Source organism: Zootoca vivipara, chromosome 4, assembly GCF_963506605.1.
Source record: "Zootoca vivipara chromosome 4, rZooViv1.1, whole genome shotgun sequence".
NCBI classification, from domain to species: domain Eukaryota; kingdom Metazoa; phylum Chordata; class Lepidosauria; order Squamata; family Lacertidae; genus Zootoca; species Zootoca vivipara.
The window spans coordinates 19448772-19462171 of NC_083279.1; the positions used below are offsets into that span (position 1 = coordinate 19448772).

The 13400-nt window shown below is 42.9% G+C and overlaps 1 protein-coding gene across 1 annotated transcript in view; it reads right to left on the reverse strand.

Moving 5' to 3' along the window:
* SLC15A1 (solute carrier family 15 member 1) overlaps positions 1-10990 on the reverse strand; it is a 35525-nt gene extending 24535 nt beyond the window's left edge. The window contains exons 1-4 of the mRNA XM_035114363.2: positions 10863-10990; positions 4440-4468; positions 2225-2309; positions 1979-2120 (exon numbers count right to left, since the gene is read on the reverse strand). Coding sequence (XP_034970254.1) covers positions 1979-2120; positions 2225-2309; positions 4440-4468; positions 10863-10866 — 260 coding nt within the window. The 5' untranslated portion in view covers positions 10867-10990. The remainder of the gene's footprint in view (positions 1-1978; positions 2121-2224; positions 2310-4439; positions 4469-10862) is intronic.
* Positions 10991-13400: the final 2410 nt, after the last annotated feature.

Here is a 13400-nt window from a genome sequence, read left to right on the forward strand (position 1 = left end):
GTATAAGATGATAGATACAGTAGATAGATAGATAGATGATAGATAGATAGATAGATAGATAGATAGATAGATAGATAATAGATATAGACAGACAGACATAGACATATATTTATAGATGTATAGCAATCTTTTTTTAAAAAAATACGCTAATACATTTTATAAGTAAAACCAAAGGATTATGCCACATCCCAAATACACAAAACCAACAATGATACATGTCTGAATTGCAAGCTGAAATGTGGAGCTTATAAAAAGGTTTTACAAATACTATTAACTACTAAGTAACTTGTCTCATAAGACTTCAAAGGTTACATAATTTCATTGCCATGCAGGAAAGAAAACAAAACAAAGTTACAGATTACTTTTTTTAAAAAAAATGCATTGGCCTAGTTTGCATGTCATGCTAATCCAAACTAAGGTTTAGCATTGGCATGCAGCTTTCAGGACTCAAGGTTTCAGCCACCTTACTGCTTCTTGGTCATTCTGCCTATTGTACCAAACTAAGCCATGGTTTGGCATGTTGTCTAAATCTAGGTTTGTGGTTTAGGTGCCCTGGATAAACCGCAAGCCATCAACCATAAGACAAACCCTAGTTAAAAGAACTCATAGCTAGTCTGGTTTCAGACAACACACTAAGGCTACATATACACATTCATTATTTAATCAATGAAGATGAGCACTTGTTTTTCCCCCCCTCTATGAAGTAAAAATGCAATCTAAATCCATTGCAAATTTTGCCCATGAAAAGTGCTTCTTGAGAAACTGGTTTCATTCTGAAAATACAAGCTCATAGCAGATTGCATCTACACTGCCCCAGTGTGTCCTTTTGAAAATCGATATATGCAGCGTCGCCATATACTAAGAACGCAATCCCCATGTCCTGCTTCATTCACTTGGGGCACAGAGGAAAAGACACAGATAACCTAATCAAGGGGAGGGTTTTCAAACTGTATATCGAGTAATCACACCAACTCTTGTGAATGGCAGGTTCTAGAATCGACCTACATTAAAAGCAGCATGTTGAGGGCAAACATGAATGATTTCAAATTTGAGGGAAGCTACATTTTTGTGCTGCAAATTGATTACTGTTTATGCAGCCTGCCAAGCCATGGCTTCGCTCAGTGCAACAACAAAACATCCAGGAAAGAGTAAAAGCAGCTGCCCTCTCCTCTATGGAAGCCTGCATATTTGGACATTTACATGACAGTTTAGCATGATGGGCTTAGGCCAATGCCTACATCTTTATAGAAGCAAAACAGACAGAAATTCAATATCATTGTCTCCATCCCAAGGAGAGATGGATTTCTGCCTGCCTTGCTGTTGTCATTAGCGCACAGCATCTGCCTGGAGGTTAATAGGGAGAAGTGAAGCTCTACTTCATCTTAGTTTTAGACCAAAGCTTTTATTAGCTCCACAAAAGCTCCTTTCCCCATCTTTAAGACGTGTGTGTATATGTAAAAAGGGAAAGGACCCCTGGACAGTTAAGTCCAGTCAAAGGCAACTATGGGGTGCAGCACTCATGTCGCTTTTCAGGCCAAGGGAGTCGGTGTTTGTCCACAGACAGCTTTCCAGGTCATGTGGCCAGCATGACTCAACCGCTTCTGGCACAACGTGACACCGTGACGGAAGCAAGAGCGCACAGAAATGCTGTTTACCTTCCCACCACTGTGGTACCTATTTGCACTGGCATGCTTTCGAACTGCTAGGCTGGCAGAAGCTTGGACAGAGCAACGGGAGCTCACCCCAATGCGCGGATTTGAACTGCTGACACTGGAAGCTGTTGGGACCCCAGCTACTCACCCCATTAATTTGCCTACAGGCATCTATACATATAAATTAATATGTGTACATTTTATATAAACTTTGTGCCTAGAGTTCTTTTAAGTAATGCCCCTTCAAATGAAACAGCTTGATTCTCTTCACGCAATTTAGATGCATCTTCCGCAGAATTATTCTGGTATTCTAAAATTGCACTCACTTGAACTTTCCCAGCCAGGAATCAGCTACAAGTGCTCCAAGGATAGGTGTGAGGTAGCAGAGGGCAACAAATGTGTGGTAAATGGCTGTAGCAAGATTGTCGCTCCAGTTGAGAAAATACTTGAAGTAGAGCACAAGCACAGCTATGGAAAGAAAACAAGGAGAGTAATTAGGGAAAGGAGGGAGGGGAGGAAGCACTCTGCCGCTATAGCCACAAGCATCCAGCAGAAGTAAAGGCAAAAATCACCTCGCATTCCATAGTAGGAGAATCTTTCGCAGAATTCATTGATGACTATGAAGAAGATGCTGAGCGGGTAGCCAAAGCAACCAGGCTGGTGGAATAGAAAATCAAAAGAAGATTAGCATCAATAATTAGGACATTTCATGGGAGAGGTGGCAAATGAAATAAATAATACCACAGCACAACAACATAACAGAAACAGATTTGGCTGGAGAGGAAAAATCAACAACACAACCACACTTATTTCTGCAACAAACAGAAAATATGGATTCTTTCACTCACACACCTCTTAGGCATTGCTCCTCATATGAATATTTGGAGAGCAGAGTCCAAGTTTGAGGGGACCCACCTCAGTGGGCCTCCTCCAGGTGACCTTGGGTCAGCTTCAGACAGCTGAGTCCAAGAGCAGCCATGTTAATTTCCCACAATGTAGCCCATTGTGGGAAATGAAGATGGCAGCCCCCAGATCCAGATAATTTTCTAAAGGGGAACATAGGGGGTAGGAAGAGCGGCAGGCATCAGCCCATTGGCTGCTGTCCAGAGATGTAGGGCTGATGTCAGGCATTCTGGATAAACTAATGACTGAGGCTACAATCAAACCCATTGGTTAAGTATACTAAAGCCTTTCTTAAATTATTTCAATAGGCCTGAACGTGTCCAACTCTGAGCTAGATTGTGGTAAGAGAATGTACTTTTTGCTGGAATCTGTGGGCAAGTACTTTGCTTGTTGGAAAAATAATGCAATTCCTCCCTTGACAGCCCTGGTAATTGTTTTGTTTAAAAAGAAAAAAGAAAAAAAGGATAAGCTACAGAATACTAATTAATGGAAAATTATAAGACAAATTTTTTACCTATAAAATACTGTGACTGGGTTTTTTTTAATTAAATATTTAAATTCCATATTGTGTAAACAACTGGAGGATCCCCTGTTTTGCCACACCCATAATTTTCACGATACTTTCTAAGGCCACATGCCAATGTACGTGTTAGGTTTTGCATGGTTAAGCCTGTGCCGGACATGAAACATCAGAGGAGTTACAAGCTTGCATCAATACAATCATGTTTCCAGAAATTCTGGTACATCAAACAATGATTGCATTGCTTAAACGTTAACTGATAAGTTGAACAGGTATTGGCTGTCAGGAATTGTCACAGCGTCCTTCCTCATCCATTACAGTAATATGAAAAATGTGTGGGCAGGACCCAGAAAATGATGTGAAAGTGTGAGGTGCAGTTTCACCCCTGGAGCAAGGCTGGCCTAGAGGCCTAGGGAGTAGCTGGATTGGAAACAAACTATCTACACATGCTGCTCTGAACTTCGCAGGAAAAGATCGTGACATGCTCGTCTAACAAATACAATTTAGATTTGTGGTTGCTGCTCTGTTTGTTTGGTTCTAAGTAGCCTTTTCCATTCATTTCCAGATACATAACAGTTAAATGTAAAACAAAACTAAATTGTGCTTTTCCTTGAGTCACAGATTCACAGAATTGTAGTGTTGGGAGGGTTCCCCAAGGGTCATCTAGTCCAACCCTCTGCAATACAGGAATCTCAGCTAAAGCATCCCTGACGGATGGCCACCCAACTTCTGCTGAGAGACATCCAATGAAGGAGAGTCCACAACTTCCCAAAGGGAGACCGTTCCACTGTCAAACAGCTCTCACTGTCAGAAATTTCTTCCTGATGTTTAGCCAGAATCTCCTTTCTTGTAACTTGAAGCCATTGGTTCAAGTCCTACCCTCCAGAGCAGGAGAAAACAAGCTTGCTCCATCTTCCATGTGACAGCCCTTGAGATGTTGGAAGGTGGCTATCATATCTCCTTTCAGTCTCTTTTTCCCCCAGGTTAAACATATCCAATCTTTCCTTACTCCATTAAGGTTTTTAAAGATGTGTTCTATTGCTTCTAGGAGAGCATTGTGCTTAAATGTCAGCAAATGTTTAATTGAAGAGAACTGCAGATATGTGGAGCAATAACCAAGATCAGCATCTTATCTGTGCTTGCCACTCACTCCTGTAGTACTGGAAGCACAAGCAAGAAGCTTTATAAATCATACAAATAGTAATGGGAAATAGTGATGGAAGCAGTTGCTTAAAAAAACCACAACTAAATTACTTAAGACTTTCTAGACATGTTCTAGGCAGAATTCAAGTGTACTTGCAACACATGGACATACACAACCCACCCAAACTAAAGCTGCCAAACTGTGCAGCACAAACACTTACCGAACGGCTTCGAGGTCCTGTATTTTTCTCTGCAATGAGACAGGGGTGAGGGGAATGGTGGAGAAAAAGCAATAAGAAGCCTGAATAAATTTAATAGTAGAATGAGCACATACATTATTTTAATTTACTGTTGAGGAAATTGGATTTTAGCCACATTTTTGTAGGGAGACATAAGGACCAAAAATGAAATTAAGGGCATATGAAATGCATGAAATATGTAAAATATGGCATGCCATCTATCCACAGGTTCCATATCATAGGATAAAAAGGTGCAAAATATTAAAAGATGCAGAGGTCTATTATAAGTAGATTCGCTCATAATTCGCACATTAATCTTGTAAAATATGTGGAGCACATCACATATTCATGTGTAGTATTCCTACACAGCAGAAATAGCACACTTTTGAATGTGATCCACCAATAATCAACTCTAAGTAATCCTCTCTATCTCTCCCTTCAGCCAACTCACTGTGGCTTCCGCATGATCAAGAGCTCAAAATCTCTTTGCCTTAAGAAATGTGCAAGTATTTATGCCAAGCTCATATTCCAATATCTATTAAGAGGTATAAGCACATACATGTACATACAAAATTCTTAACCAAGACTGAATTCCCACCGTTTAATTTTGTATGTAACCAAATATCAGCCTTGTGAATTTGCCAATTTGCTTGAGACTCACTCCCCTGCACCTCCACTCCAATATCTGAAATGGTGCCCAGTAGAATCTACTGCAGTTGCCAATAAAAGAAAATCCCATTTTTAAACAGAAGTTACAGAAACTGGAGAACAGATCTGATTGGTCTTCCTGACCTGCTAATGCAATATAAGTAGTCATCATATGTGCAAAGTTCAATGCTCTCTGCTTTAATTCCAACTGCAGTGATCCCACCCTTCCCTATTTTCATTAAACCTTTAAATTGTTTGTTTATATTAGGGATTTCAATTTTAAATAAGTGATAGCTGATCAGCGTTGTTGATGCTGTTGTTTCTGATCTTGGGCTACCTTCCCAGGTTGATGAGCCCCACCTGCCCCTCACTTCCCTCTACAGCAGGCACCCCCAAACTTCGGCCCTCCAGATGTTTTGGACTACAATTCCCATCATCCCCGACCACTGGTCCTGTTAGCTAGGGATCGTGGGAATTGTAGGCCAAAACATCTGGAGGGCCGCAGTTTGGGGATGCCTGCTCTACAGCATTTGCAGAAACCACCTTCTTGACTGTTGGACCCACTATTGGTCTCATCTGCTAAGTCCACCAGGGGATGGAAAATAAAGGTGTTTTGGCATAATAAAATTTAATAAAATTTAAAATTAAATTAAAGGAAGATGGTTGTATGGACACGCAGCACACAGATTATGATGCACTTTTCACATTTAATGTGTGATATTTGGAGTGCAATAGTCCAGGAGTGGTCTGCTCCAAGGAATGGTCTCCCCTTTTTATCCTTACACACTTGGTGCTTCAGAGATATGTACAATTAATTATATAGCCTTGTACTGGACACTGTGCAGTTTCTTATCATTGCTATCCCTTGCCATACATTGGCCCTAATCCAACTAATGATAGCAGTTATACTTAAGTACCGCTGGAATCAAACAATGGGTTTTCATTAGTTAACGGTGATGAATTTGCCCTTAGAATTCCAATGTCTTAAGTACAGGTAATATGTACCTGTGACAGAATGACTTCTTTGCTTCCTGAAAGGGAGACCTCTAAAGCAGGGTAGCAAACCTGTGGCACTCCAGATGGCATTAGGCTCCAATACTCATTGGGGATGATGGGAGTTAAAGTCCAACATCTGAAAAGCCATGGGTTAGCTACCCACTTCTAAAGTTTCTCAACTTCCGGCTAAATTTGCCCATTGTAAATATCATGGGAATAAAGAAATTAAAGTATATGTCCCCTCGGGCTTTTAAAAGTTTGCATGACTAATGTCAGCACTTATTGTGCTACTATGTACCCAGCTTCATTATCTTGAAGATAAGACTCTAGAACAAGAAGGATTTGTACTTTAGCATCCTGATTTGTGAAATAAGCATATTTCTATCACAGCTATATTCTTGGTTGTAAGAGAAAGCTATTGCAGCTATTAACATGTGGTCCAGAGTTCATAAACAACCAGCTGTACTGTTAGCTAATATTCAAACATAACACAGAAGCAAAAAAAAAAAAAAAACTTTGCGGGACTAAGGACCTACTCAGACGCATGGTGCCCATTGGAAAAAATGTGCTATTCTGTTTCCATCTAATTTGGTCCACGATAAGGTAGTTCTGTACATCCCTTCATAGATGCAAGAACCAGCTTTTGCATGAAGTTGCAAAAACTGATAAAAACAAACAGCTGGAACACACTTGAGTGATAATGCAAAACTGATGGTGCTTAATAACTCATGTGCATCCTAAAAGGCAAACTCTGATTTTCAGATAATGGGACCTAAATGTACAATAAATGTTTCAAGCACACAATCACCTCTTCTACTTAAAACAACAAAACAAAAGTTTGTTCCTGTGTACAAAGGAAAGATACATCACTGATTGCCAGTTTCCATCTTTACCACAGATGAACAGTTTGCCTCTGGAGTGAATGGCCTTTTCTGCGCTTGCAAATGGAAGTGTCAATATTTGAACATGCACAATATGAATCAGTGCAACACTACTGCACTGATACGGGAAATTCAGGATGGATTTAAGTATTCCTGTGCAAATGGATAGAATTAGCTACAAAGGGAATAGCAATGGCATAGTGTTTGCTGTTACCAAGATCAGAAAAACTAATTTCTAACTTTGTTAATATTAAGACTGCCTAGTTTCTCTTTATTCCTGTTACAATTAGCAAGGAAGCTGCAATTTCACCTAAGGATGGAGACAGGCATGGGTAAAAGCAGGCATCCTCGACCCTCAGGAGATGCAGATCAGGTTTGTCATGCCTCTTCTCAGTAAGCCTTGGTGTCTGGTACCGAAAAGAGCCTGATTTAAATGTTTACTACCTTCTCCCACATTCTCTTTTAAGACTCTGATTAGATGCAGATTCATGATGTTATTGCCAAAGTTTCAATCCCCACTGTGCTTTGTTTACTATCTAGTCTGATTAAGAGTTCTGGAGAACTCAAAAGCTTGGACACTATATCATGGTGTTTGGGTTGGCCTAATAAAGGTCTTTCCTTGACATGGACTTACATGTAGTAAGTCCATCTAAGCTCAGTGGAGATTCCTGCTTTAAAAGTATTATTTAGATTGTAGCCTTAACTCAATAGTAAGGTAAAGGTAAAGGTAAAGGGACCCCTGACCATTAGGTCCAGTCGTGACCGACTCTGGGGTTGCGCGCTCATCTCACATTATTGGCCGAGGGAGCCGGCGTATAGCTTCCAGGTCATGTGGCCAGCATGACAAAGCCGCTTCTGGCAAACCAGAGCAGCACATGGAAATGCCGTTTACCTTCCCGCTGTAGCGGTTCCTATTTATCTACTTGCATTTTGACGCGCTTTCCAACTGCTAGGTTGGCAGGAGCTGGGACCAAGCAACGGGAGCTCACACCGTCACAGGGATTCGAACCGCCGACCTTCTGATCAGCAAGCCCTAGGCTCAGTGGTTTAACCACAGCGCCACCTGGGTCAATAGTAATATGGTCCAAATACTTCTCTCTCTGTGCACATGTGGAGACACACACACACACACACACACACACACACACCATGAAGGTACACATTCTGGTTTTTAAAATACACACTGCATCTGTTTAAAAATATTATTAAAAAGTATTTTAAACACTAATGATAAGAGTTAATAAAAAGTATGTATCACAAGAGCACACCTTGAGACATTTGGTTGCACTTCTAAAACCACATACATTGTCAGAATAGGTTTCACGGGACACAAATGAGATGTCTTTTTGGAGTCAATTGAAGCTAAACTCACCCCCCCCCCCAGGGTTGTCAACTTGTGGGTGGGGTGGGGGAAGGGAAAGAAAGACAACCTAGGTTGCTTTGGCCTCTTTCTCAGAGTCTTGTTATGCAGAAACCATCAGGTTTACCTTTTTGCTCCATGTCTAAACATTACCACCTATTTATTACAGGAGGGCTAGCTGCTCTTAAAGGAGCAGCAACAGGAGAGTTGACAAAGCTATTTGTTACAAAGATGAGGAATGAAACTGATTCTCCACCCCTTCCCTGTGGAACACAGTGACTGAAACAAGTGTCACTCATTTAATCTGAGTCTGTTTTGCAGCTGTGAAGTGCATAGGAGCCCTCCCAGGAAAAGGTGGTAGCAGTTGCATGTACTAATAGCTAATTATCTTAAGACCAGCACATTAGCCAGAGAACAAGTTAATCAGCCCCAATTTCTTCAGTTGGCTATTTACTTAACCCTTCTGTTTTCATGTCAAATCAGTATTTGTGTTGATCTTTTTAGAAAAACAACTCACTTAACTGAAAGTATAAAGGAACAAGAAATAGCTCTCTCTTTAGTATCCATATGAACTTCTGAATATATGAATGCCAATGACCTAAATATGTTGATGTGACACACCCCTTTTCTGCATTTCATTATAGGCTATTGCCTCTAAGTGCAAGAGTGAGTTTAAACTTGATGCGCCCAAGCTCTGGTGAAAACTGCAAACCTGTATTTGGAAGTACCGGTAGCTGCCAGAGAGCTATGTAAATACTGTACAAGGAAGAGGAATGTTGTGACACCTTGAAGACTGACAATAGATTATGATGACATGAGTTTAGGAATAGGAAGCTGCCTTATATCAGGGCCTTTGCATAAGAAGCAGTGGTTCTGCCTTTGAGCTTTGTGGACCAGAGTCCATTGAATGAGACTCTAATCTGGGAAAGCTATAAACCTGTTAATCTTTTAAAGGTACCACTTATGTGAAAGGAAGTTACTAGATCAGAGGTTCCCAAACTGTGGTCCACAGGCTTTATTCAGCAACATGTCCTCATTAGGCTAAATATTCACATTGAAAGTAGCAGTAAAGTGTCCGGCATGGCACATTGCTATTGCTACAACAGGCGGATAAGCAATTAAGTGGCCCTCCAAAAAAACTCGGCAATATTCAAGCAGTTTGGGAGCTAATGTACTGTCCTAGATTTCAGAAGTGCAAGCCACCTCTCCCGTCACGCCTCCAGGCCTCTAAGAAGCACGCCTGGCTTTAGACTGCACGGTGCTGGACTCCAACTCCCTTCAGCCATCAAGCCAGCATGCTTGGTGGCCGAACATTGTGGGAATTGTAGATTCATGGAATTGTAGGGACCCCGATGGTAATCTAGTCCAAGCCCCTGCAATGCAGGAATCTTTTGCCCAACGTGGGGCTCAAAACCACGACCCTAAGGTTAAGAGTCTGATGTTTTACCGACTGAGCTGTTCTTGTGGGGGCTCCAAAGCACCGTTCAGGCGCCTAGAAAGCAGAGTAGCTCCTCATTGGAAGAGAACCGAGCGTCAACCGAGGCCAGCAAACTCCTCTCGTTGCCCTTGGAATTGGAAGCCTGCACTTGCCCGCAGACAACCTGAGCGGTGGCTCGCTCAGAAATGAACATTTTTGTGGGGTGTCTCTCTTTCTCCCCGCCCCCAATGTCCCAGGGCCACTTCCGCGCTGCTCCCAGGCTGGCATTCGAGAGTCCTTCTCACGGTTTCAGCGAACGCGCCCACGCACCATTTCAAAAACGTTTCCCGCCTTCACCCCCCAAAGTATCTTGGGAACCGTAGTTTGGCCCCTCGCAAGAGCTGCAGTTCCCAGAAAGCTTGGCAAACTACAGTTCCCAGGATTCTTGTTTGGGGTGGGTGGGAGCGTGGAAAGTCAGGTTATATATACATTCTTGGGGATGGGAGAAGAGACCTGTTAGCTGAAATGGGCCTGAGTCAGAACACGGCGCTCGTAGTTGAAGTCTTCCTCTCAGTGCCTAGGGCTGCTCACGCCCCCCATGGCTCGCCCCCCCCCATAAAGGCAACTTATTCATTCAGGGCGCGCGGGAACGCTTGGTAACATGGGCACCCGCATAGATAGACGGCAGTTCGGACGGTTGTGTGGGAAAGGCTCTTTCAGCGGGTGCAGCTTGCAGGAGCGCACGGCTCTTTCCTGCCCGGCTACCTCTCGCCTGGCAAGGAGAGCGCCCGTCTCTTCTGCCTGGAGTTGGTGTTTGAGCAGAGGCTGAGCAGGCACCGGACGAGGATGCTGCTTGAGCGACATCGTGCGCTGCAGGTCTCAGCCCTCGACGACTGCAGCCCTGTCATCCTATTACGAGCGGCTACCCTATTACGACTCCCAGGAAAGTGGGTATATAGACGCGCGCAGACGCATACACGCGCACGAACACCGGGGTCATCAGCTCAGGGCTGCGTGCGTTTCCCGCGTGCGCCGACGCGCGCAACCCACACAGGTGCCTCGGCTGCTGCAGCGCCTGGCGCCAGCCCTTCCCACATACGTACCCATCGGGGCGCCCGCGGATGGTACTGATGGTCCTGCTGAGGCGAGCGAGCGCACGCTGCGGAGGGAAGGAGGACACGGACGGGGTTTTGTTCTTTAAAGCCTCTGCCCCTGGCCTGGCGCCAAGTCCTACCCCCACTTACCTGGCTGGGTCAAGGAAGCTGCAGAGGTGGTAGGCGGAGAGGAAGCTGGATCATGGGCCGCCCTCGCTCCCGAGAAGGAAAACACACGCGTGCCCAGAGAGAGAGAAAGGGAGGAACCGCTTTTCACCATCACCACAGAGACAATTGGCAAAGGCCATTGCTGACCTCGCCGACCCACTAAGTTACAGAAAGAGGGAGGGAGGCTATCAAAGAGGAAGAGAGATTTGGTCCCTCTCGCAGGAGTAGAGAGGAGGTCCCCACGCCACCACCTTTTTCCTTGGCCTTTACTGGCATCCTGGTAGAAACCCAACAGGTGCCATCGCTCCTTCTCTCTCACTGCACTGCCAGGACACGACCTGTTGAATTTCATGCAGAGATGGATCCTGCCATGCAGAGACTCCGGTGGGAGAGGGCGGGGGTGGGGAGAGAAGTGCTTAGCTGTAGGAGCTGAAGGGTTCTAGGAGGTGTATAAGGTGAAACAGTTTTAAAAAAACAAAAAAGACTAGAAGATGGAGAAAAGGAATATTTTAGGAGGAGGTGGAGACACTGGGGAAATGTGCTTGTGGCAGGAGAGAGGAAGGGACTTAAGAAAGGGGGTGGGAAACTAAACCGAAGGATTAAAAGGTATGTACGAATATTGGGGGGGGGATAATAGAAAGCCCTCCCCCCTCCCAGCTGTTTTTTTTTAGCAGCACCACCTTTCATCCTGCCTGAAAGTAACATGAGCTAGAAAATGCATTGGGCAAACACAGAAGAAAAGGTAACTGATAAGAAATGCGGATACCTAGGAACAATGGGTGTACATTTATATAATCTATTTAAGCACTTGAATTATATATTTATAGGAACAGATTGATATAGTTTGATACAACAGCATTTCTTTGCATTATTTGTATTTGTGTATGGCACTAGTTGAATTTTCTGCTTTAACTCTAATAATAATAATAATAATAATAATAATAATAATAATAATATTTACCATAAGGGTGGATCTCAACAATAAAAAACCTGTTTTCAATAACAACAAATTACTACCACAAGAGTAGGGTAAGCCCTCATACACACACACACACACACACACACACACACGTATGTCAATAGTAACTTACCTTGATTATTAATACATTTCTGGATTACATTTTCAGGCATTCATCCTAATACAACCGGATATATGTTGAAGATGGATCCAAACATTTTATTGTTATGGCTGAAAGAAACATTGTCTGGCTAAGATGTTAAACTCTCTTGTTATGGGAAATTTGTTATAGAATTGCAATTCCAATGTCTGTAGAATACATTAAAAAGAATGTTGCCGAACAGGAAAACTACAACAGAATTATACCCAAATTTATTCAAAAGTAAGCCTCACTATGTTCCATGGGGCTTACTCCCACGCAAATGTGCAAAGGATTGAAGATTATGGTTAAACTTCTAAATACTGGGGAACTTAAGCTGCACGGAGACTTAACTTTTGAGATAAATGCGCCTTTGTTGTTGTTGTTTAGTCGTTTAGTCGTGTCCGACTCTTCGTGACCCCATGGGCTATAGCACGCCAGGCACTCCTGTCTTCCACTGCCTCCCGCAGTTTGGTCAAACTCATGTTCGTAGCTTTGAGAACACTGTCCAACCATCTCGTCCTCTGTCGTCCCCTTCTCCTTGTGCCCTCAATCTTTCCCAACATCAGGGTCTTTTCCAGGGAGTCTTCTCTTCTCATGAGGTGGCCAAAGTATTGGAGCCTCAGCTTCAGGATCTGTCCTTCCAGTGAGCACTCAGGGCTGATTTCCTTCAGAATGGATAGGTTTGAATGTGCCTAGTACTGTTGAATGCGCCTAGTACTGTTGAATGCGCCTAGTACTGTTAATTCACATTAGAAATGGTTTGAATGCGCCTAGTACTAGGTTTGAATGCACCTAGTACTGTTGAATGCGCCTAGTACTGTTAATTCACATTAGAAATGGCCACATCTGGTCTCAGATTAAAGAAACAAATGGCTGAACTGTAATAAGTAGTAAAAGTAATATTGTAAAGGTTTCCAGAGGGGGTAGCCATGGTAGCCTGTTGCAAGAAAAACAATAAAGAGCCCTGTGGCACCTTGATTAAAAAAATGGCATAAGTTTCATGGAATAGAGTCCACTTCAATGTTGCAAACTGTATTTCTTTTAATATACTACAAAGTAAACTTCTGCTGATTGGAGGCAAGTGGTGGCAGCCCATCTTGTGTCTGCATTCTGAAGCAGTTTGTCTCTGGATTAAGCTGCAGGTTATCTAGAAAGTGTTTCGTTTCGTTTCTTAAAAATATTTTGCTCACATTGAAATAGTCTTGGTAAGTTGTTGCAACCAGTACACAATCTTAACTAGCACTGCTTAATTTTTTTCTATTTTTTTTCTTTTTTAAAG